Source organism: Pseudonaja textilis, chromosome 1, assembly GCF_049901715.1.
Source record: "Pseudonaja textilis isolate UNSWEBS1 chromosome 1, rPseTex1.2, whole genome shotgun sequence".
NCBI lineage: Eukaryota > Metazoa > Chordata > Lepidosauria > Squamata > Elapidae > Pseudonaja > Pseudonaja textilis.
This window is the reverse complement of record NC_141990.1, coordinates 284,397,425-284,422,697: the sequence shown is the minus strand read 5'-3', so window position 1 is coordinate 284,422,697 and position 25,273 is coordinate 284,397,425. Positions and strand designations below refer to the sequence as shown.

At 39.2% G+C, this 25,273-nt stretch overlaps 1 protein-coding gene across 2 annotated transcripts; it reads right to left on the bottom strand.

The window, feature by feature from the left end:
- Positions 1-214: 214 nt before the first annotated feature.
- LOC113443438 (acetyl-coenzyme A synthetase 2-like, mitochondrial) lies at positions 215-25,273 on the bottom strand. 2 transcript variants are annotated; one of them, XR_015741090.1, is made up of 14 exons: positions 24,730-25,271; positions 21,873-21,969; positions 21,272-21,471; positions 20,311-20,486; positions 18,607-18,759; positions 11,109-11,256; positions 9,130-9,267; positions 8,610-8,702; positions 8,088-8,200; positions 6,468-6,594; positions 4,703-4,830; positions 3,397-3,533; positions 2,759-2,880; positions 215-951 (listed from the first exon to the last, which is right to left on the bottom strand). XR_015741090.1 is itself a non-coding variant. In XM_026711651.2 (14 exons), the coding sequence occupies exons 1-14, from the start codon at positions 25,028-25,030 to the stop codon at positions 775-777; spliced, it is 2,037 nt and encodes a 678-aa protein (XP_026567436.1). In that variant the 5' UTR covers positions 25,031-25,273; the 3' UTR covers positions 215-774. The 2 variants fall into 2 exon arrangements, 1 of the variants encoding a protein (XP_026567436.1); XM_026711651.2 differs by having other exon boundaries at positions 3,397-3,460; positions 24,730-25,273.

Sequence of the window (25,273 nt, the reverse complement as noted above, 5' to 3'; positions counted from 1 at the left end):
GTATGGAAAGCATACCTCCATTCATTCCTGCAGACAGCTCTTACCAAAATGACCAAAGATGACTTTTTAAGACAGAAGAGAATACACATTCTTACTAGGAGGTAGCAGAAGATGTGTGTATTCTTTTGTTAGATTCTTCGGACCATTTTTAAAAGGATGTGCTCTATTTGTTTTTATTAGAATTTAAAAGGAAAGGAAATTTGATAAACAATACTTGAAAAAAATTATATTGCTTTAATGAAGCAGAATGAAGCTATTATAAGACTTCAGATAGGCAGCAGGAAAACTTGTATACATTATCTTCTACATTTTGTCGCATGTCCTTTAAATTATACATCCTCCTTTTTCCTTTGAAAAGCTCCCCAAAATCTTCTAATAAAACCCAGAGCATTCTTCTATTCCCCAAAGTTCGATGTTATGTAAAGATCCTCTATAAATGTATTTAAATATGGCCATTTTTCCTTAAAGTTTGAAATTTTCCTCCCAGCAGACTTTAGTTGCTTGAAGATACTTAATTTTCTAATGCATAAACGGTGGAGCAAATGGTGAATCATCCAGGAATGGTTTAGATAAGTAGTGAATGTTGTGTAGAATATTAAATAGCATATTCTTCAGCTATTACTTAAGAGTTGTATTCTCCCCATTTATTTTTTGTTTTTGTCAGTAATGAATAAGCTTCTCCTTTGGTTCCGCAAGGGATTTTCAGAGTAGAAAGACTGCTGTTGGAACAGTAGTCTTATCATTGTGGCTTCTTGAGAGCCAAGATATTTTGGGCTACTGGCTCTGGTCTTTCTGCAGAAGTTTCTTATGTCCCTCAATTATCTCTTTCACCGTGCCATGATCATCCAAGGTTGTCAGATCTCCAAGTTCATCTGCTTTGTTTTCTACAATCTTCTTCAGAACCCTCCGCATAATTTTTCCTGAACGAGTCTTAGGCAGGTGTCTAGCTACCTGAACCAGAAAAATGAAAGGAAAGATTAGAGCACCATCAGGAAATTCACCCCATAAATATTAATTTGAGAAGAGATATATTAGTAATCTTACAAAATCTCACTTCTGTACCTACTTTCTTTCCTGCAGACGTATGTAGTTGAGCATGTCTTCTTCATTGTATGTGCAAATGTAGGAGGCTTTGCTCAATTCCATTTCTTACCAAGTTACCAGCATACAATGGTAACAGAAAAAAAGGTGTTTTGAGGCTATGATACTTTTTCTTTGGTGCATCTTAGCACTTCAGAATTGGTTGCCAAGAAAAAAGTAAAATCAGTATCTCAATTAAATTGGTTACTTGCTCAGTAAACTTTCTAATAAAAGAAAGCCAAATGTGGATTTGTATAAGGGCCTCCTCTGACATCATAATCTTCAGTGGGAAGTTTATGGAAAGAGTGAACTAACCACTAACAAGAAAATGGGAAAAGTCAAGGGTTTGAGATGAAATAAAAGTTAAGGTCTGGAGAAATTTTTAGTTAATGGTTATAAAATCAGGGAAGTTCTATAGTCTGATGAAAAGATTTATTCCTACAAGGGGTTTCCTTGTGGTTCTGGTTGGATTCACACATCTTAAACCATAGTTTACTTAATCATAGATCGTTGACTAAACCATAATTGGCCGGAAACACACCACACACTGAGCCATAAACTCTGGCGAGGTTCATATTGTACATAAGCCACAAGTGAAGTAACCAAAGAATGAGTCAGCATGTATGAACCTGGTAATAGTATGGTTTTTTTAACTTGCAATAGCATTTATGTGTTTATAAAATATCTTTAGTAATGTAATCATTTCATAGCTACAAGTCTATTTAACCTATAAAAGCCAAGCTAGAATAGGCGGAACCAAAGGTGGTATTCAGCAGGTTCTGACCAGTTCTGGAGAATCAGTAGCAGAAATTTTGAGTAGTTCGGAGAACCAGCAAATACCATCTTTGACTGGCCCCTCCCCCATCTATTCTTTGCCTCCCTGGGTGGGTCTTCTTTTGTTGCCCTGCACAGGAGAATGGAGAAAGGAGGTTAGTGGGGTGGGGAGGGAATGGAGATTTTGCAGTAACCTTCCCCCAGGAGTGAGGAGGGAATGGAGAGTTTACAATATCCCTCCCCTGCCATGCCCATCAAGCCACGCCCACCAAGCTATGCCATGCCCACCAAGCCACGCCCACAGAAACAGTAGTAAAAAAATTTGAATCCCACCACTGGGCAGAACACTATAAGATTTCTATCCCTGCTGTAATACTTTTGAAGTGCTTTAGATACTCATTAAATTAACCTGATTTTTCTTTTATATGCTTGATACTGAAGGTAACATTCCTACTTAATTTTTTGTTTTAATACTGAAACCATTATAGTTTGTTTTGTTTGGCTAATCAATGGAATGCAAATCATACAACTAAGCAAATCTAAAATATTCTGAGCAAATGATCAATGACAGCAGAAGAATTAGATTATACTAGACTTTTTTTTTTGCAAGCACATTAAAGATGTATTTGCAAAAAATTGCATTGGTTATCCAAATGCTTTGAATTTTCTTGCAACTTTGGGGAAGTCACACTTTCTCAGTCTAACCCACCTCAGAGTTGTGGAGAAAGTAGGAGGAGGAGGGTGCATTGGATATGTTTGTCACCTTCAGTTATTTTTAAAAATACTAAAGGCAGGCTCCAACTACATTTTTCAAAAAGGTTCTACCTTCTGTCAGACTACAAATTTTCATTGTTGGGCAGAATGAAAATATGCATTAGGAAAAAAAAGGTTTGCCTGTTGTTACCTGAACATGGTCTGGTGCTGCATATTTTGCTATCTCTTTTGAAACAAGACTCTGGAGTTCAGAAGCCAGGTTCTCTTGGGAGAATTTAAGGCCTTTTTTCAGCACAATGAATGCATAGGCGCCTGTTTTTAAAAAAGGGAAGAGCAAAATAAACAATCATCAAAATTAGACTTTCACACCAAAATGGTCCCCTTAGCATGCAAGAAGCTGAATCCCCCATTGGCTGATATTGAGTAGGAAGTAAGAACTATTATTAATTTTACTTTTGAGTTGCTGGTTAACTCATACCATTCATACAAATTCTAAATAAGTCTATTGGAACATTTTTTTGTTATTGTCCTGTGAGGTAAGAATCAAGATATGCAACTTCATGCTTTAGCATTCTTCTTCCCTTTCTTACTATAGATTTTACTGCAAATAAATTCTGTTATCATCTCTCAGCCAAGTCTTGAGAGCTTGATCTTCACTTCAGTCGTCATTAAATGACCCCATGAAGGCTTTGAATGGAATCTATCCCAAGCATGCAATAAGTATGCATTATGCAAAAAAAAATCTGTGGGATGATCATTCCATATGCTAGGGAAAGCAGAGTCTATTAGAGAAATAGCAGTTATTAGCAGCCAAACTGACTCACCCACCTTCGCCTTTGATTTTATGAGGATATCCAATCACAGCTGACTCTGCCACTGCTTCATGTTTATTCTGGAACATAAACAGGTCTACAATTTACTGCAAGGATCCTGACAGGCTGGTGGAAACCTGTGGTTCACTAAGCCTGGTGTGGTCAAAACAAAAGGGATAGACTTGCAAGGCGAGGCTCTGAAGTCCCAGCCTTTTTTCCTGGTGCAGGTTAAGTGATTATGTGATAGAAGAGAAGTTGCATGAAGAAGTACCTCTAATGAGACTTTGAGGTGTAGAACTAGAGTAAGCATCCACTTTAAGGGCAATATGAGTCAAAAAGACTAACCTTGCTGGAGATCAGAGGTGGTATTCAGCAGGTTCTGACCAGTTCTGGGGAACCAGTAGCAGAACTTTTGAGTAGTTTGGAGAACTGGCAAATGCCACCTCTGACTGGCCCCGCCCCCATCTATTCTCTGCTTCCCGAGTCCCAGCTGATTGGCTGGATCTTCCTTTGTTGCCCTGCACAGGAGAACTGAGCTGGAAAGCAGGTTAGTGGGGTGGGGAGGAAATGGAGATTTTTGCAGTAACCGTCCCCTGCCACGCCCACCAAGCCACGCCCACAGAACCAGTAGTAAAAAAAAATTGAATCTCACCACTGCTGGAGATGCTTTAAAGCAGTAAATATTTCCAGTGTACAATGTATCATACAGTGTAATGTTATTTGGCAAATTAATATCAGGAGGATCGGAAAGCATTGATGTGTATTACTTGACTAAGTTTTGTAGTGGCTTTTTTTAAATAGGTCAAGAATTGTATATACGTGTATTTCATATACATGTATGTACACCTCTACTTTTCATTGTGGTGACTACTGAAGATACAATGAGAATTTTTCACTAGATTTTTAAATTCTGGTATCCCCTTAAATACATTATTTCTGGAATCATTCATTATTCTTATCATTTTTAAGGCCCTTTATATTTTGGTTAACAATATTGATTATGAAAATTACAATACTGCAAGTAAAAAACCACATACCCTGCAGTTATGAACTACACTTCAGTTTCCAAAAGGAAAATGAGGCAGGCATCTTTATGTTTTTCTGGCAATCAAATTTGTCTTGCATGTTTTGTTGTTTCCCACCAATCTTAAGTCAGTGTGGAAGGAGCAGCGAAGCATACAAAGGTCTGGAAAGCCACAAGCAATTTCAGCAAGAGGGTCAGCTCAAATAGAAGCAGCTGCCCAGATAAATTACATTTTAGTATGTTCTTAGGTGACTACGAACATGTTGTAATAACTGCTAGTTTTCCCCATGCCTCTTACCACAACATCTTCTATCTCAGCAGTGCCTAGCCTATGCCCGCTGATATTGATGACATCATCCAGGCGGCCTGTCAGCTGGTAATATCCTTGACTTGTCCGATAGGCCCCATCTCCAGTGAAGAAATATCCTAGGATGAGAAACAGGGCAAGGCAGTTATTTTCCTTTAGAGAGTCTAGAAGGTTCCTACACAGGATGAACACAAGAAAATATTTCTTCTTCATAGCACCTCCTTTTAAACTAAGCAATACAGGTTGTTTATAAAATTTATTGTTCGCCCATTTTAACCACAAGGTAACTCTGGGTGACTTGCAATCATAAAAATCTCTCTCATTAAAAAATAAATAAATTAAAATCAACCGTTAAAATTGAATTACAAGTAGGGAGGATGGGGAGAGGGTGGGGGGAGGTGAGAGATTTTGTTAATCAACCACTTCCGCTATGCTGTCCCGCCATTGGGGCTCCAAGCAAGGACTTAAGGCCCTTACAAAAGATAGGCTTGGGGCCAACCTCACATTGAGGGGCAAGGTGTTCCATTGGGCAGATGCAACAGCAAAGAAGGCCCTTCTCCTAGACCCCATTAGGTAGAATAATCAGGCTGACATGGCCCAAGCATGCCTCCTCTGCCAGCATGGGTGGGACAGGCCAATCCCAGTGGGGTGAGATGTCCCTCAGATATCCTGAACTCATGACATGAAAGGCTTTAAAGATGATCACCAAAACCTTGAATTGCATCCAAAAGCAAATTGGCAGCCAATGCAGCTTGGGGAGCCATGGTGTTATGTGGTCCGTGTTTGGGGCCCCAAGAACTGCTCATGCCACCACACTTTGAACCGCTCTGAACCAGCTGAATACAAAAGTTTAGGCACCCTGAGTCAACTTACCTGTTTCAATGAATCTCTAAGTGAACAGTAGCTGATACAACCTCTACATTCACTGAAACACACAATCTGATCAGGACTGTATCTGTTGGATGTATTCTGTCGAAAGCCTGGGACTTCTCCCAACTATTTTTCATAGACGGCTAAGTTGGTAATTTTTTTCCTCTACTGCACCACTTCAAGGTACACAACACAAGGTGCACAAAATACATATTGAAAGGTAAGATTGAATTTTCTCTCCCTAACATCTAGTCCTTTTGTTATCTCTGAGTTCTGATTGTTTAAAAAATGCTTCTGCCCATTTTTTCTAGGTAATGATTGCTGTATATCTCAATCAAGGTCATTTTCCTTACTCTCTATATCACTAGATTATATGAATTAGAAGGAAAGCATTCACCTTTACAATGCAAACAATAAATGCAGAGGCCCAGTTTGCATTTATTAAAGTCCTTGTGGCCATCTAGGATCTGAATCCAAACCATACACTTGGCTCCTACTATTTATATTTACAGGAAATATGCAAATAATTGTCATAAATGAGTCCTTGGTGCTTTCTGAACTTGGTTATTTGCTTGCAGATGTTTCATTGCCCAGCTAGGTAACATCAGTGCACTAGTTGGATAATGAAACATCTGCAAACAAAACAAGAAAGTTCAGAGGGCACCAAGGATTCCATAGTTCAGCCCCGACCCACATTTTTTTATTTTCTGGTGAATTATATGGGTGGCATTGTGAGTTTGGCTCTGACAATAACTTGAAAAAAACTTTTTAATGGTTCTACAGGCCACTGTGCACAAGGATTCAGAAGGAGGAATTATAATTTCTAAGCACTGTTGAGAACTGTATATTACTCTTGTTTTCCCTTTCCATCTCCAACAATCTATACCTGGATAAGGCATTAGGTAGGTCTCCAGAAAACGCTGGTGATCATTGTAAATAGATCTTGCCATGCCTGGCCAAGCCTGAGAAATACAGAGGGCTCCAGAGACATCATTCTGCATTAAGACATTTCCCTGGAGAGAGGAAAAATAGTATAAACTTAATTAACTTCGGAAGTGGCTTGCATAGTTATTCAGATGATTACTGAGGCTTAAAGAATGCAGCTAAAGACACGTACATCATTGTCAGTTAACCCATTTTACAAAATCATGCATTTCCTATCTTCGTTTTAAAATTCTTCTGCTAGATGTTCTGTATTATGTTCTATTGCTTTTGTGCTATTGTTCAGAACCCTAATCTGAATGCTGAAAAGCCTGGCTTTTCTTTATTAAAAAAAATCTAACCTTTGTAATCATTAAACCTTTGTGAACATTATAATCTTCATCTTTTTATTTGTGCCTTTTAGTCAATATCCTATAGAAAGACATTTGATTTATGTTTGATTGATTTATATTTATCCAGTTTGGTTTCTCAACTTTTTTAAAACTGTTTTTTGTCATTTGTCTAATTGGATTGGATCAAGATTGAGTTTGAGTTTCCAAGTGGTTTATAGATCAAGCATTATGACTTAGTGATATATGTAAACCAGGTTCCTAGGACTTCAAAAAATCATGATTTAAAAAGTATAGTTTATTTATAGGAATACACCACCCAGAATTGTTTCAACAGTGAGATGAGTGGCATATAAATTTAATTAATAAATATATGAATCCAGAAAAAATTATCAACTCTCACCAGAAAATCTTTATGCAAAACCTTGTTTGGACATATGATACTGGATAACTAATACATAATACACAAAAAGCACCACCCCTCTACACAATGCTTTACAAAGCACATGTCAATTCACGAAGCTTTCCCAACCTGCTCCCAATTTGCCATAGGCAGGAAATCGCACCTCGCAGCTGCACTAAGAAGTTCACACCTCAGTCAAAACACAGCCTAGCCAGCTGAAGCCAAGGCCATCTCCACGGAAACCCACAACAGCTGGAGGGTGTGATTTCTATGACCCGCAAAATTGCTTCATTGGGGAATGTGACTGGTGTCACACTCTGGGGGGAGGGGAAAACAGGGTCAGAGGCAAGGCGCAAATTGCGTGAAGCTGGAGCTGGCTTTACCTTGGTACTACCAACATGGTGCTCCTAATAAACAACTGGATTATTCTTGCTAAATGGCTTGAGACTCTTAATTTTATTAGGGCATTGGTCAGAACCCTGACAGCACAAGTATACTAGATCCTTATCCAGGACACTTGCAATCTCAAATAGATACAGAGAAAAACTAGAAAGTGGATGGAATGGAAACGGGAAATATATAGGATTATTTCAATACATTGATTGAATGATAATATGCAGTAGTACTAGAGGACATAATCCAAACCCTTTTATTAAACAAGACTTTTAGGAAGAGATTTAAAGGCATAAGGGATGTGATCATGCTACTTCAGGAAAGTAAAGGGAAAGCAGATAATATCGAATTGTTGCTTTGATGCTTATTTCTTTTTTAAGAACTTGTGTGAATTGAAAAGTGGATTATCAATTCTCCAACTGCTAAATTAACTATATACTTTATCATCTAGAAGAGAAGGTCTGATGCCAAAGAATGGCCTCATGGCCATAGCTGGAACAATCTCATCTTCAGGGTTTGAAGGTCGAGGAGAAATACAGATGCCTCCTGTTTCTGAAATGAAGGGAAAAAAATGAGGAAATGCTAATAAGAAAATCTTTCTCATCTTTATCTGTCTTGTAAATGAAAATGCCTTGTATTTGTTAATGATACAAGTTATGCTTCTGATCTCATAGTTTGAAGAAAAATAAAAGATACTTGGTCATGTCTGCAAATATTCCTATGTATAGGACTCTATTCTCATACATTGTAAACTTAATGAACGTGGTCCAGCTGTTAATATCAAGTGTCTTTATTTGATTTGTTTTTTCAAAGAGATTTGGGGTCAGCATATTTAAATCCTTCATTTCTAACTTGCTTGGAGTATAAGACACAATGCATGCTAAACTTTGCAAATAAATGCAATGCTTAATCAAGTGACAATTACTGCTCCAAAAATAGGGAATTTTTATATGCTTCCTACCAGTTTGCCACCATGTATCAACTACAGGACACTTTCTATCTCCAACCACATTGAAGTACCACTCCCAGGCTTCTGAATTGATAGGTTCTCCCACTGCAAGAAGAGAGGAAAAACAAAATAACTTGTAAAGAAAAACATTGATGTGGGTATATGCGTTTTGTTAAACTGTAACGTATTTTGGCTTTGGCTTAGCATGATATGTGAATCCATCCATTACAGCTTCGTGTTATGTGCATACCACTCTCAATAGCATTTTAACAAACAGTTTAAAAAATACTAGAAGAGCAAAGGGTGTGAATCCTACAAATATGATGAATTTAACACCTCACCTGCTAACATACAAATTCCAATAGAAGAGAATAACTCAGAAGTGTGTAGTCATTGAGGTTTTCTGAACTTGGTTATTTGCATGCAGACTAGTGGGTAATGAAACATCTGCAAGCAAGCAACCAAACTCAGAGAGCACAAGCACACATTGTTTGCCAGGATTGAAAATGATATTGGCTGGCTTACTGCTCACCTGATCCAAGAATTTTGAGGGAAGACCTGTCATACTTCTTTACCCAGTTATCTCCATATTTAAGAAGAAGGCGAATTGCTGTTGGGGCGCCATAAAACTGATTTATCTTTAACCTTTCCACAGTTTCCCAATAACGCCCTGAAATGACAAACAAAACCCTTTAACTAGTTCACATTTACCACATGTCCTTTTCAAATATATAAAGTCAAAATGTAAAACTGAAGTAGGTCACATCTCATATTTTAACTGTACATGAAGTACGTGTAATAATTATTACACGTACATGCTATGTACTGTATATCCAGACCTCCATGGGTTGCTAAATTTGATTTCCATTGATAATTTTTGTGTGATTTTGTTTTCAGCACATTCAACTATGTAATGAACAAAGTATTTAATAAGAATATTTCATTCATTCAGATCTAGGATGTCTTATTTTTGTGTTCCCTTTATTTTTTTTTGAGCAGTGTATATATTTACATGTAATCCAAATACAATATTTATATAAAGCTTTATGCTTTTATACTTGTACATCACCCAGTGTCATTCAGTGAGACAGATGGGCAGTTTCTAAATGTCATGTATGAATAAATGTTTTAAAAGTTCCATAAAAATAGATTAAAATGTATATTACAGGAGCTTGTAAAGAAAATGCATATAAACACTTAAAAGAATAAAATATCAATTTCATTGCCAATACTGGCTTAGTGGTTAAGGCACCATGTTAGAAAGCAGAAGATTATGAGTTCAAGTCTTGCCTAAGCCCATGTAAGCCACTTGGGAGAACTTGGGCCAATCATTCTCTCTCAGCCCAACTCACCTCACAGGATTATTCTTGTGGAGAAAATAGGAAGTGTGTGTTAGATATGTTCACTGCTTTAGTTAATAACTAATAAAGGTAGGATACAAGCCTATCAATAAATACATAAATGCTATTGTAGTGTTATTGAAGTTAAACCAAGGCCTAATGCAATGAGTGAATCCACCAATGATTTCAGAACACTGCAGGTACTCCTCAACTTACAACCACAGTTGAGCCCAAAATTTATGTTAAGTGAGGAATTTGTTAAGTGCTTCAGATTTTTCTTGCCACATCTGCTAAGTGAATCATTGAAGTTGTTAAATTAGTAACATGGTTGTTAAGTGAATCTGGCTTCCCCATTGTCTTTGGTTGTCAGAAGGTTGCAAAAGGGGGATCATGTGACCCTGGGACACTGCAACCATCATAAATATGAACCAATTGTCAAGCATCCAAATGTAAATTTCATGACCATGGGGATGCTGCCACACTCATAAATATAGGAAATGGTCATAAGTCACTTTTTTCAGTGCTGTTATAACTTTAAACAGTCACTAAATGAACTGTTGTAAGTTGAGGACTGCCTGTATACCTTTAGAAGGCATAGTAGTTATGTATTTAGCTGCAGGCATTGCCACACCATTATTGCTGTGTAAAAATTATTTGAAATAGTTGTACCTATAAAATTTCTGTTATGTTCCCATTTGTAATATATCCCATGTATTAAAAAAACCCAGAGCTCCCATCACTCTTAACTTTCATGTTTGTGTAAGTTAACAGATATGAGAAGACAATGGAAAAGAAGGGGGAAAGTTTCTTTTATTAATTCTAACTAATTAACATAGTACCTCCACTGAACATGTTATTTTGGAAAATAATCTTAACATATGTATATAGACAGCAGAGGAAGCCAATTAATGGAAGATAGGGAAAAGAAATGATAATGACCACAAGAGAAGAGGAGCAAGATTTATGTAATGAGGTACAAATTCAATTATTGATGTTACCTTGAAGCCTTTGAAAATGGGCTGCATAAAAATAAAGTAAAATAAAAGATATATGAGCCATGAATTAATCCACTGATTATACCTAAACCTTATAATTTTGTGCCTTTCTTTGTCTTGCACCAACATCCCATTATCTAATCTTTTTAATTTTTAATTTTAATGTTTTTTTTTACCTGGATTAGGGTACACTGGAGTACTCTCAAAAAGGACTGTAGTTCCTCCATTGCATAAAGGTCCATACACCACATAACTGTGGCCTGTGATCCAACCAATATCGGCAACGCAGCCAAAAATATCTCCATCGTGGTAGTCAAACACATACTAAACAAAAATGGGCAACATGAGATAAAAGCAGCTTTCTCCTGTCCCAATTTTCTCCAATCAGGCAACCTCCAGATGTGCAGTTTTAATGTATAGCCCCCAGTTCCTCCAATAATCATGGTACTTAATATCTGTGGTCAGATACCAATTTCACTTCATATATTTTTGCATAACCTCGCACCTCAAACCAGTGAATCTGGTTGGTGAGCAATGATATGTTCTTTGGCAAAAAAAGAGCAAGGAAAAAGCTATCACTGTGCTTGAGAATTAATGTGAGATTCTTTTTGTTATATCTGGGAGGACAGTTCAAGAACGGAGGCAAGACTCAGATAGTAACTAAAGCTCTTTATTTGTGACTTCAGATCTGAGCAACTAACCCCAGCCGCAGCAGCCCCTTATATAGGGCTGGCTGCGGCTAGGCAGCCAATGAAGGCGATTTGAGTTTGCCGCTCTTGGCAGGGCCAATCGCGGCAGCCCGTTTACTGACCAATCGCATCAGTCTATGGCGACCAATCACGATCGGCTTTCAGCGGGCCAATCAGATTTGCAGGCTATGAGCCTGCTAGTCCGGAACACCCCTCCCCTCTCGGTTCCGTTTAAGGGGTGGAGTAATATAGTCTCGCAGGTAAGCAGGTCTTTGCACCTGTCTGCCTGACTTACGCAGTTCCGCTTGACCCTGTTCAAACCTGGGTTCAGATGGACTGCTTGCTGGATCAAACAGGAACGGTGAACCGGTGTCATGGTTAGGGCTCTCCTCTGGTGCCCCCGGGGTGATGAAGTCCTCAGCCTCGCTGTTACTGTCATGGCTCCCGGGGCTCGCTGAACCTGCCTGGTTGCTGCTTCCTGGCGAAGCGTTCGACTGTCCAGTCTCAGTTGCAGCTGGTGAGTGTTGCCAACCATGGTGCGGTGATCTCGGTGATAGCTCGGAATAAACAGGTGTTGGTTCTAATTCTGAGTTCACTGCTTCCCCTCCCCCCCAGTGTCAAAGTTAGGGTCAGGGTTGGAAGATGTGGTTAGTCTGGAGTGCAGTTGGTCAATATGGCGTTTCCATGGTCTGCCATCAGTGGTGAGTAGACAGTAGGAGTGGGGGCCCATATCTTGAGTTACCTGGGCAGGAATCCAAAGGGGATCCCCAGAAATTTTTTTTGTGAAAACAAGGTCTCCTACCTTGAAAACATGGTGTTTGCTGCTGGAACCCAGGGGCTTTTCCGGGGTGTAGGCAGGGTGCAAACGATCTAGAGGCGATCTGAGTTTCCTGGCCATCAGGAGTTCAGCTGGGCTCTTGTTGGTCGTGCTGTTTGGTGTGATGTGTTGTAGGAGCAGCATTCTAGTGACTTTGTTGTGGATGTTGCCTTGATCCATTTTCTGTAGGGTTTTCTTTGTAAACTGAACCATTTGTTCAGCCCAGCCATTCGCCGCAGGATGAGCCGGCGATGTGAGTGCATGTCAGATGCTCCGTTCCGCTAAATACTGTTCAAAGGCTAAGGCAGTAAATTGGGGCCCATTGTCAGAGACCAGGACATGGTAACCCGTGTGTGGTGAAGAGTCTGTTCAGTTTTTTAATGACCGCCTCAGTAGTGGTTGCTTTCATTTTATTGACCTCAAGCCAGTTTGAGTAGGCATCAACAGTTATTAAGAAGGTGTGGCCTCTCATAGGTCCCGCAAAGTCAATATGAATGCGAGACCAAGGACCCCTGGGTGTTTCCCATTCTGTTGGTGGGGCTTTAGGTGGAGCTGAGTGGTTTTCCTGGCATTTGTTACAAGAGGCGACCCAGGTTTCGATTTGTTTGTCTATACCTGGCCACCAGGCGTAACTTCTTGCCAGCGCTTTCATACGCACGATGCCCGGGTGTCCATCGTGTAGCATTTGCAAGACCTTTTTTTGTAACTTAGTTGGTACAACAATTCGGTCTCCCCACAAAACGCACCCTTTTTGTGAAAAAAGTTCCGTTTGTCTGTTTTTAAACGGCTTAAACATTTCCTTAGTGTCGTAATCTGGCCATCCCCTCTCCACCCAGCCAAGAACTCGTGCCAAACAAGAGTCTCTTTTGGTTTGAAAGGCGATGTCTTGAGCCGTTAGTGGAGGCGATGGCATTGTCTCTATTTGCAGTACCGGGAGTGTGGAAGCTGGGTCTTCCTGTGGCTCGGGTAGTGGTGAGCGGCTCAAGGCATCTGCGTGGGGAATAGATTTCCCCGGGCGGTATTTAATTGATAGTCATAGGCAGCGAGAAATTCTGACCATCGCGTCATTCTGGGGGAGAGAATGTGTGGAGTAGGTTTGTCGCCCGCCAGGATCCCAAGTAGTGGCTTATGATCCGTTATAATAGAAAACGGTCTCCCATAAACATATTCATGAAATCATTTTATTGCAGAGACAATAGCAAGGGCTTCCTTATCTAATTGGCTATAGTTTCTTTCTGTTTTTGATAGAGTTCGTGAAAAAAATGTAATTGGTGCTTCTGAGCCGTTTGGTAGGACGTGGCTCAGGATGGCCCCTACCCCAAATGGTGAGGCATCACACGTGACAGTCAAAGGTAGTGTCTCGTTATACTGAATTAGTACCGCCTTTGAGGTAAGGAGGTCTTTTACTTGCTGGAAGGCATGTTCCTCCCAACGTCCCCAAATCCAGGATGCCCTTTTATTGAGTAGTCTATGAAGGGGCTCAGCAACAGTCACCTTCTGGGATAGGAAGATGTTATAAAAGTTAATAAGTCCCAGGAAGGCTTGGAGGTCGGTTTTGTTTTTGGGTCTTGGGGCGTTTTTGATAGCTGCCAATTTTTTTTCTGTGGGGTGGATTCCTTGCTTGTTGAGGAGGTAGCCAAGAAACTCCACCCTTTCTGTGCAAAGCTGGCACTTTTCCTTCTTAACCTTGAGGCCAGCGTTTTTGAACCTCTGTAGGACTGTTCTGAGATGTTTTTCTAATTGGTTTTTTGTGGGTGCTGCTATTAATACGTCATCAAAATAGGGCACGACCCCTTTTATCCCTTGTAATAGTCTCTCCATCAGGATTTGAAAGATGCCTGGGGCTACGCTTACACCAAACTGGAGCCTGTTGCATTTGAATGTACCACGATGTGTGACTATAGTTTGGGCTTCTGCAGTCTCAGGATCAACTGGTAGCTGTTGATACGCTTGGGCCAGATCTAATTTTGCGAATATTTTGACACCCTCAAGTGAATGCAGGAGATATTGAACAACTGGTACTGGGTAGGCGCTCTGCTGTAGCGCGTGATTGAGGGTGGCCTTGTAGTCACCGCAGATTCTTATGGACCTGTCAGGTTTTATGGGGGTGACAATTGGTGTCTCCCATCGGGCGTGGTCAATAGGTTCTAACACACCTTGTGCAATTAATTTGTCCAGTTGCTCATCAATTTTGGATTTAAGAGCAAAGGGAACTCGGCGTGGCTTTAGATTAATGGGTGCTATGTCAGGGCGAAGATTAAATGAAATAGGGGACCCCTTGTACTTGCCTAGGCTTTGGTTGAACACTTCTCGGAAGTCGTGGACGAGAACCGCCTCCCAGTCATTGTCTTCAGTATGATGGATGCCAGCCATTCCGATTCCTAATGGTGCGAACCACTGAAGACCCAATAGACTTGGCCGGTCTCGGTCTACGACGGTGAGTGGTAGAATTGCCTTATGTACCTTGAACGAGACCTGCACATGGCGGGTACCTGTGACTGGAATCCGGTTGCCTTGATAGTCTTTCAGTATGAGTCTCTGACTGCTGAGGTCTTGGTGCCGGATGTTGGGGATTAGCTGCTTGAGTGTTCTCCAGGATACCATGTATAGTGATGACCCAGAGTCGACTTCCATGTTGCACGGTTTGTTTTCAATTGTGACCTCTACTCGGATCTTTTTAGCGTCAAGTGATGAAGCGTGGCCGATGGTGATGGTTTGATGAGCCTCCTCTCGTCTGGGGGCGTCGTTAAACCTTCGGGGTCTGCTGTACCGGTTCCACTGGTTGCTAGGGTGGTCCCTCTGCGTGGTGGCATTGCCATCGTTTCTCTTTGGGCTTCTCCCTCTCCGTCTGGGGCTGGAATTTCTCTTGTTTCTGCATACCTTCGCGATGTGTCCCCGTTTCTCACAAAAACGGCATATGGCATCTAAGAATCTGCATTCGGATCGGGGATGGTTTCCCCCGCATCCGGCGCATTGGTAGTTGGCTTTGCGACCCCGCTGGTCCCGTTGCTCACATTCTGACCGGAGCCTGTGGACTTCTTCTTCCTCGCTGTCTGAGGATGACTCGACGTCTTCGTGATGGGTGGTTGATGTGTACTTGTCTGAAGGTTTCCCAGCATCGTTGGTGGGTTGGCGGTTGGTCCCGCTGGTTCGACGCATTCGTGCTGCCGATTTACGAGTGGCTTCAGCTGCTGTGGCGTCTGCTATGGCATCTGCAAGTGAGATGTCTCCCTTGACCATGATCTTGCTCTGGACGGTTGGGTCTCTAAGGTCAAGGACGATGCGATCTCTCATGGCTTCTTCGAGGTTGGTGAAGCCACACAAACCACCCAGGTTCCTCAGGTCTGCCACAAAATCCCCAACGTTCTCACCTTCACGTTGGTCCCTCTGGTAGAACTCATGCCTGTGAATGAGAGTTGGCACGGCTGGGGCGTAATGGTTGCGCAGGATGGGAGCAAGGGTGTCCCAATCCATGGTTTTAATTTCAGCTGGCTTGGCTAAGGCTTTAGCCATCTTAAAAACGGCTGGTCCACAATGGGTTAGAAAAACGGCTCGTTTCTTGCTGGGCGTGGCATCTTTGAGGTTGTTGGACTCCAGGAACATTTGAAATCTGTCCATGTATGAGTCCCAGTCTTCGCTAGCTGGATCGAATGGTGCGGGTGGTATAGCGCTGCTGGCCATGTCGCCATCATTGCACTCTGTCAGCCACGTGCTCCTTAGGCTAGCTCAATTCAATAGCTTCTGTTGCCTCCGCATCCCATCCTCGTCGCCAGTGTTATATCTGGGAGGACGGTTCAAGAACGGAGGCAAGACTCAGATAGTAACTAAAGCTCTTTATTTGTGACTTCAGATCTGAGCAACTAACCCCAGCCGCAGCAGCCCCTTATATAGGGCTGGCTGTGGCTAGGCAGCCAATGAAGGCAATTTGAGTTTGCCGCTCTTGGCAGGGCCAATCGCGGCAGCCCGTTTACTGACCAATCACATCAGTCTATGGCGACCAATCACGATCGGCTTTCAGCGGGCCAATCAGATTTGCAGGCTATGAGCCTGCTAGTCCGGAACACTTTTATTAGCAATATTTTCATGATGTAGCCACCTATTTAAGAAAGGAATGGGGGCTTGCTTTCCTTTGCTGTTTCCATCAACTACAAGTTACCTTCACACCATTTTCAGGATTCACCTGAACAAGGTGGGAATGGGCTTTTCCTAACCTTTGATAACTTGACCTAATACTGACAATATTTACAATATTTCAAGAACTTTCATGAAAAATTAATGTATAGATATAAGCTCAATAGAATATCCTCAAATACCATATTGTACTTTAATATGATGTAAAGAAGGAGATTTAAAAAGTATGAACAAGCCTTATAATGAATGAAAGAAATAGCAATTAAAAAACAAATGTGAAGGAAAAGGGCATATATACTCATTGGGGCCATGGCCCATTTTCAAGGCAATTTTTAATCTCATTGATAATAAATGTGACATGGCCACCTGGACATGAATATTTCTTCTCCTGCTTTAAGAGAGTTAAATCAAACTCTTCCATTCCATGCATTGCCTCTAACTATAATTAATCATTCCACAGATGTTCTTCAAAAATCAGATCACTGTTTCTTCTGCTGAACTGGTCCTTTTTTTTGCAGTCCCCTGAATCTTTCCAATCCAAATTTGCCTTAAAGATGAAAGATTAAGAAATCACTAAAAGTGACTGAAATAGACTGCTCACTGTATTAGAGGCTTTCCAACTATGATGAAACATACATTATTTCTTGATTTCTATCTTAATATATAAATCAACATTTGAAAATTGAAAGCCTCTTCTGTGTTTTTTTCCTAGTATCGGTATGTGACTCTCAACAATTACAGGCTCTGTGAGTACTGTTGTAGCAACTTGTTCTGTTAAACCTCTAGTTCAGCCTCCTGATTTCAAAAACTAACCTCATTTTGTAAGAATGTTTCCAGAATGTAGTTGTTGGAATTTTAATATAGCTTTGGAAAAAATGGATTAGGTGACTTTGTCAACATCTACCTTGCAAAACTGACCAGGAACTGGGTTTTTCTGTGGCCTGACACTCACTGTATTATTTCACTTCCTAACTTCTTGCAGAGCGGAACATTCTCTAATGCACTATTTTTAGTTTCTTGGCTATTATTACTGCAGCTATTACTGAAAACAATGCTGTTCCACTCCCAGCCCTCTCTTCACTCCCCTTTCTTTCTAAATCCATTATAACAGATGAGGATGCCAGAAGGGGACTGTGGGTGAATGGAATGGAAACTTGACATTCTCTGGGTTGGTTTGGGGATTTTTTCTAGTAGGAAGGCGCCAATGTGAGTGCTGTTTCCAGCTGGGAGAGAAGAATAAGAATTCATTTCAGAGTTGTCTTGTGGTTTTCAACGGCACTTGGAACTAAGGGCTAAACCACACATTAAAGTACTGTGACCAATATCCCACTCTCTTTTTTCTTTGCTTTTACAAAAATACAAGTTTGAAATTGTGAACATTATTTGTAGTAACACAATTAACTGTTTTTAATTCAACTGTATGTCGCAGCCATTTTTTTTCTTGCAAAGAAACATACGAAGCCTTACATGCTAGAAAGGGAGAGATGTCAAACTTTATCCTGTGGTGAAAGAATCTGAAAATCTGTCTGATGCTAGTGTATCTACTCCAAAGTAAATTCTACAATAGTGCTACATTCCACATTAATAGGATCAGTCTGCCAGACAAAGACTTCTAGCTACAAATGGCTACCTGGCTATCATTTGGGAATAAACCCCACAAAGCACTATAAAGCTTGATTTGGATATTAATGACAAGAGTATAGACGATTTATTGTAATTTTGAATATACTCCTTGGAAATAAATTCTGCTGCATATACCTGTTAAGTATGAGAATAGCAATCTCTTCATGTTCATAAGGAAATTGCTTTCTAATTAATTACGTGGAGAATAAAAACATTTTACAACAAAAAATGGCCATGTGAAAAAAAAACCTTTTTAATAGCTTGCTGGCTGCTTACTACCTGGTTTGCTGGCTGCTCAGGGCTTGCTTACTTTCAGTACTGGGTAACCACCCAATCTACCCAGGAAGAATCACAGATAAAATGCCACAGAATGTAATTGTCTTTGCGGAATTGCAAGATACACTCATGTTGTACCTTATGTGTGAGGGCAGCATACAGCAAATAACCTGCCTGGGAATGGACCAGGCCTTTGGGTTTTCCAGTGCTTCCTGAAGTATAAAGGAGGAACAGTAAATCTTCGCTCTCCAAGGTAGCAGGTTGACAGGTTACATCCTCTTTCATCATTTCCTGTCACAGGAAGCAGATAATCTTTCAATAGGCTCTCCTCAAAGCCTCTGTGATCTATCCTAGTTCCCTCTGTACCAAGGACCAAACTAATAATGAAATTTAGCATGGAATACTCCAAATGTTCACTTTCACAAAACAAATTCCTATTTCTCAAGGCTGTGCAAAGAATGTTGATTCCCTTATGGGCTATTTCTTACATAGCTAGCATTGCTTATACAAACCCTTGTTCCTTCCTGCCTTGTATTTTTAATGAAGATTGTTTTCCTTCATAGCAATTAGTATCATGCACCTGGCTTCTAGGACAATACAATAACCATTATTTCATTACTTCACTTGAACAGTCATCCCATTTTATGTTAATTGCATAGCTGCAGGTGACATGTTTATTATCACCTTTATCTTGCCTCTAAACTGTACTTTCCAAGTTATTCTTTTACTCTTCCATATTTTTGAAACCTGAGTGTTTTGCCTTGAGGGACAAGTATTAATTTTAGGAATGATTTTAATTAGAGAGCTACTGTAAAAAATGAATTAGATCTCCTTTTGCCAGTAATGAGATCACAATTAATACATTGCTACGTAAACAACTACCAGAATTCTTAACATATTGTCTTCATGGCTAAAAAAAGGTTTGAGGAAATTTGGATGTATTTTAGGGATTTTAGAAGATGCCTTTTGAAGCCATGGATGACCACTGTAATAGCACCTTTCCAACCCTTCCTTTCACGTACATACAGTATTTGTAAATCCATAACTCTGAAAAAAAAGTTGCCTTATATAGTAAAATCCAGGAACTTTGGCTTATTATCACTAGATAGAACACAATAGTACCCCTGGGTTTCGCAAGGGACTCAAATCTTGGAAGAAAACCAAGTTTACACCTATTCTGCCTTCCTCTTCCCTGAGCAGGAGCAGTGCTTCCCAAACAGGGATAAATTACTCCCAAATTGAGTAAAAGGGGCTTTTTGGAGTTGGGGTAACAATACATGAAGATACTATCTAGTCACAACAGCGACATTTAGGAGTTTCTGATGAGCAGTAATGAAATAAAAAATTGAGAAGCACCACCTTAGAGAAATGAAGTTCTTAGGCATTTGCTCTAAACTCTAAAAGCACCAAAATCTAAATGATTAAGAAGCAAAAAAGGGTGACTGAACCAATGCCAGGTGCAGAGGAAATATAGAAAAAGAGGTAAAATTCATGGGAGAGAAGAGGTAAGGGTAAAAAAGCAATAAGAAAGAAAAGGAAATGAGGCATTTCTCATAGGCATCTTACTTAGTGCCTTCTCAGTCCTGGCATATCATTGCAAGCTGGTTTGTTAACAATATTAAAACATAATTCTCTAGTTCATTTTCCATCTGAAAGGAAAACTTAGGTTAATGGAAACTAGGATCTTAAGAAAGAGAAAACAAGAGAAATAAAAAGGTATTACTGAATAAAGGACTATAACACTCATCCTCTGTGAGTTCATAAACTATAGAAACTGGGAAACACAACTTTGTGTAGTGTTTTGGATCTCTTCTTCAGTCAGTATAAGAATATATTACTCACCTCCTCTAGTGGTATGTCTAAATCAGACACGAGAACTTTCTCATCTGTTCTTTTTGAAACAAAAACTCGCTTCACTGTTGGACAAAACTTCACAGCCTCATCTACTGTCTTCTTTAGTTCAATAACTTTGCCTCCTCTCAAACCTTGATTGACTGTGATCACTGTTTCAGACTGAGCTGAAAAAGGCAATATACCCCCATCCCCCCACAAAAAATTAGTATACAATTTTTAAGCAATTTTCTCCTGCTTTGTATTCTGAGGTGGAATTTGTCTAGTAAATTCCTCCCTGACACACTGCAGAGTATATTTTAACAAGTGCATTATTTGTTATAGGTTAGTAAGTGAATTTTAGATTAGAAATGGTCTCAGGATTATTTGGGAAATTCTTCTAATTTGTTTCCTTAAGGGTTATTGTATTTCCAAAACAATAGCAGCAATTAAGGGAGAAGTAATCTCTTCCTATTCCAGGGTCCCAATCCAGGCCTTCACCCAAATCTAATTATTGCTATTTACCATACACATATCATACACATACAGAAAACACACAACTACTATTATATTGGTGTCATCTTTAATTTATGTTGTTAGCTTGGACACCATTCAAAAACATGTATGGTGGAGGGAATACTCTGTTGGAGTCTGAAAATTTGAGAGCAAGAGATGGAGAAAGAAGGAACATCAGCTTCAAAAGACTATTTTCCTTTGTTTAAAAGTCAAATTACAAAATAAAAATCCTTGGGTCTTCAATTTCTACTGCCTTACCAAGGGCAGAAGTCTTTTTAAGCTAAGATATATGCTTCTCTTTCTGCCAGCACTAGAGGAATGGGGATCTTGATATATTAAGAATATTGTTTGTCATTAAAAGCAAGTCATGCATAATCATACTTTTGGACACCATACTGGTCACTGAGCCTAAAAAGAAAACTAAAAGGAAACAGAGAAAGAAATGCTGCATTCTTACCATCTTGGATCCTGTCAGCTAATGCAACAGAACTGAATCCAGCAAATACTACTGTGTGTATTGCTCCAATCCTGGCACAAGCCAACATGGTCACCACAGCCATTGGACAGGAAGGCATGTAGATAGTGACTCTGTCACCTTTCTTTACTCCCTGGCGCTTTAAGGTGTTCCCAAGTCGACATGTCAATTCTAGCAATTCTCTGACCGAAAAAAATAAGTAGTTTTGATACTCTGTTTTATTATTCCATTAAACATCTCCAAATCAAGGTAACAGAGAACAATGGAGAACAGCTTTTATGAGCTGTTACGAACTTTGGTCTTCATTATAGTACTGTATATCTCCTATTCAAATTAGGACAATCAGAAAGGTCTCTATTTCTGAAACTCAGAAAACAAGCACGGTCATCTCTGTCTCCTGTATTGGGCTCAATGAATCACTGATCTGACTTTTAATAATGTAATATTGACATTTCAATTCAAATCTTTTTCTAGAAGCCTCGGACTTGGCTGAGATTTAAAAAAAGTAAGTGTTAACCATTAAGAAGATTCACACCTCTTAGAAGACTGAAATAGATGGACAGAGAAAATGATAAGTCAGGACCTGTATGTAATTTGGTCTTCTTGTGCAGGCTCATCTTTCTCCCAGATTAACGCTACTTTATTTGGATTTTTGTGGACATGTCGATCCAGACAGTTAACTGAAAGAAAATACACCTCTCATTATTACACATTCAGCCATCTGCAGCTGCTGTTACTGTGCCCATCATAAATTTAATATTGATGGCTAAGCCATATTTCCTCAATCAAATGTACTATGCTAAGAATCAAGAATTAGCGCCCTTTCTCGCTATATCTATATATAATATACATACACGTAAACACACATATGCCTGATTCTACATATATGTGTGTGTGAATATATATGAACAGACTCATTATTTGCTTACAAAGTTCAGGTGCAAAATTAACAATTGATAAATGAATTGTACAACCTAAAGTTAAGTTGTGCACATTGCCTTGCTCAAGGTCATCTATGTAGCTCATGCCAGTTATAAAATGTACTATTGATTTTCACAACTCAAAAGTTCTAGAATCTAAAGTTAATCATTCGCAATCTCAAACAAATGTTAGTAGATTAACTGCATAGCCCATAAACACATTTCAGAATTTAATATTCTACCTTTTCTTGAAATAACTGCTTCCTGATTAACTGTGTTCTTTCAACATTTACTGTGTTTTTATCTTGTTTATGTACAGTAACTCATTCAAAACATAGTGGTAATTGGTAGAATTAAGAACCATTAAATAAATAATTTGTTACATAGATATTTTCTCTTTCTAAGCCAAGAACATTTTAAGGGCTACTAATCCTTAATTTGGATTCATTACAGAAAAAAATACAATGTTTTTATAACACAAGTTTTAGGAAGTGTTGCTATAAATCTACTTTTTACATACAAAGAATCATGTGAGTGAAGGACACCAAATTCTCTATCACATTTACTTGGATTTTGCATTCCAATTCTTCACACAGATTTTGTTGGCTTTTTTTCTCTCAGGAAGACTCACCCACTACGGGAGCCAGACTAGTAGAAAAAAGCCAGCTTAACTGTTAATTCACATAGTACTATATCCTACCTGACTTACTTCTGGTCTTTCCAACTAAATCAGGGTTGTAGAACTCCCAGCCCATGGCCCGGATGCATCACACCTGGTTTAGCAAAAACGTCACATGATGACACCCTGATGCTGTGAGTTTGACACTCTTGCTCCAAATGAAACCAGTCAAAATGGCCACCTGTACCAAATTTATTTTGACCTTTACAATAGTAAATGTATGTTTCATTGCAGTATTTATTTTTCTCCATTCATTGCATCATTGACACAACTATAAGCCTTTCTTTTCATTCTCCAATTTCCATCGTCTGGGAGCACCTGATTTGTTCAATAGCATGTTATGTTTAATGTGTTTATTCAGTAAACTATAATTAAGCAAACCACAGTTTACTGCAATGAGTAAAGTCAGCCATTCATCCAAAGCTATATAGCAAATCCACTGCTGATGTCCCACTTCTGGGAGGTGGATGCTGGAACTCCTGGAGAAAAAGTACTAGACAGCTGGAGGACAGCAGCAAATGTTCTTAATCTTCAGAAAGGAGGGAAAACAAGATCCAGATAATTACCAATGGCAAGTCTCATATTGATACAGCTATCTCCTGTGGACAATTTAATTTGGATCCCTGCATGGAGAACACGGGATGCTAAACAGGCTCTTCCACTCATTTTTCTAATTTTAACTTTTCTAATTTTAAGAAAACTAATGTAGGTCAGAATGTTTTTATATGTAAGAGTGATACTTGGCACAGGTTTGTGTTCTGGTTTATTATACATACATATTATACATATTATACATTATCACATACATTATATTAAGATGATATATTTTAAAAATATCTGCAGGAACCCTGGTCACTATGTTGATAGGGGAAAGGACATCATACTTTATTTAAGCATCACTAAGAAATATCAGTTCAACTGAAGTGTAGCTTCTCAATGTCCATGGTTTACTTACTAATATTTCTATGTCATTCCATTCCTGCAGGATATGAGCAGAGTATAATCATCAGAAAAAAAGATTAAAACTGCTGCAAACTTATCTGATAGGCTAGATGAAAAGCATACACAGCATGTACAACAGATGAGTGAAATGACCTGAGCTATATAAACAATTTACTCATGTTGAGTAAATGATACTTTTTCACATGCAGCGTTGAATTCTGTGAGCTGCACTTTTTTTGTTGTATTGTTATCAACTATTTGATTCTATTGCAGATCTTTTGGTTATTTTAAATCTGCCCAAACATAAACAACATTTTATAAAGTATAAAAACTTGAGCTGATTTTTTTAAACCAGTAAAATGCAAAAATAGGTAATTCTAAAAGACATTTTACAGAAAACATTCGTCCCATAGTCAGCTGGATCAATGTCTTCCTGAATCCAATGGAAGAATAAACAATATATTTCTGCTTATTCTGCTTTTCTGTATTTTGTTTTCCTTTTTATCTGACTTTTTTCCAAAGGTAGAAAAACAGAGATAGTTCACATAATTGTAATCCTTCTAGTAAGCAGGCTACAGACGTCTGATAGACAAAGAGCTTCATATTATAGATAAGAAGTTTTTGATCCACACTACACATTATCCTACTTGTGCAACATTTACTCTCTCCCATCCCTTCCAATAAGTTACTAATTTCTTAACTACATTCAAAGTGTGTTTAAAAAGGATAAGTACATTAATTTTCAGGGTATTCAAAAATCATTGGAAATGATTGGAATGTTGACTTTGGTGAAATTTAAAACAGGATTTTAAAAGATCTTGTATCCAAACGTCCTGGATTGCAATATTTTTTTCCTTCACAAGTGGAAAGAAACAAATAACAGTTGAATTTCTACTTACCTGCTACATTGAGCTGTCCTCCAAGGAACCAGGACACCTTGCCCTGCTGAAAGTTACAGTCACTAACAGAATGAAAAGGATTGCTCCACATCAGCCGACTTCTTGCTAGGGCTCCCCAGAATACATCTGCTTGCTCCACTGAGAGCTGGTATAGTTCTTGGTGATTCTTCGGTCCAGGAAAAGCTGTGGCTTCTGGCATGTATGCAGTCAAGAGACCTCTGCTCCATGCTCTGCTTTGATAAGAAAATTTCTTTCCAAAGATAATTTTGGGGAAGCAAGTTCTAGCCAGCAGCCAGGCCATGATTCTAGGGCATAAGAGTGTCCTTTATTTTTACCCAGACAAACTCTTACTAGCTAAAGTAAAAAAAGAAAAATATTTGTTGCTGGCACTAATGTGATCTCATTAGGTTTTCCAGAACCAGATAGTAAATCCACATTTAAACTGAGATTTCAAGAATGTCATACTCTTTTCCTGAAACATAAGAGTACACGTATACTACTCTACTTCTAGAGAAACATAAGCAAAGGAAATCCAATCTCTTTT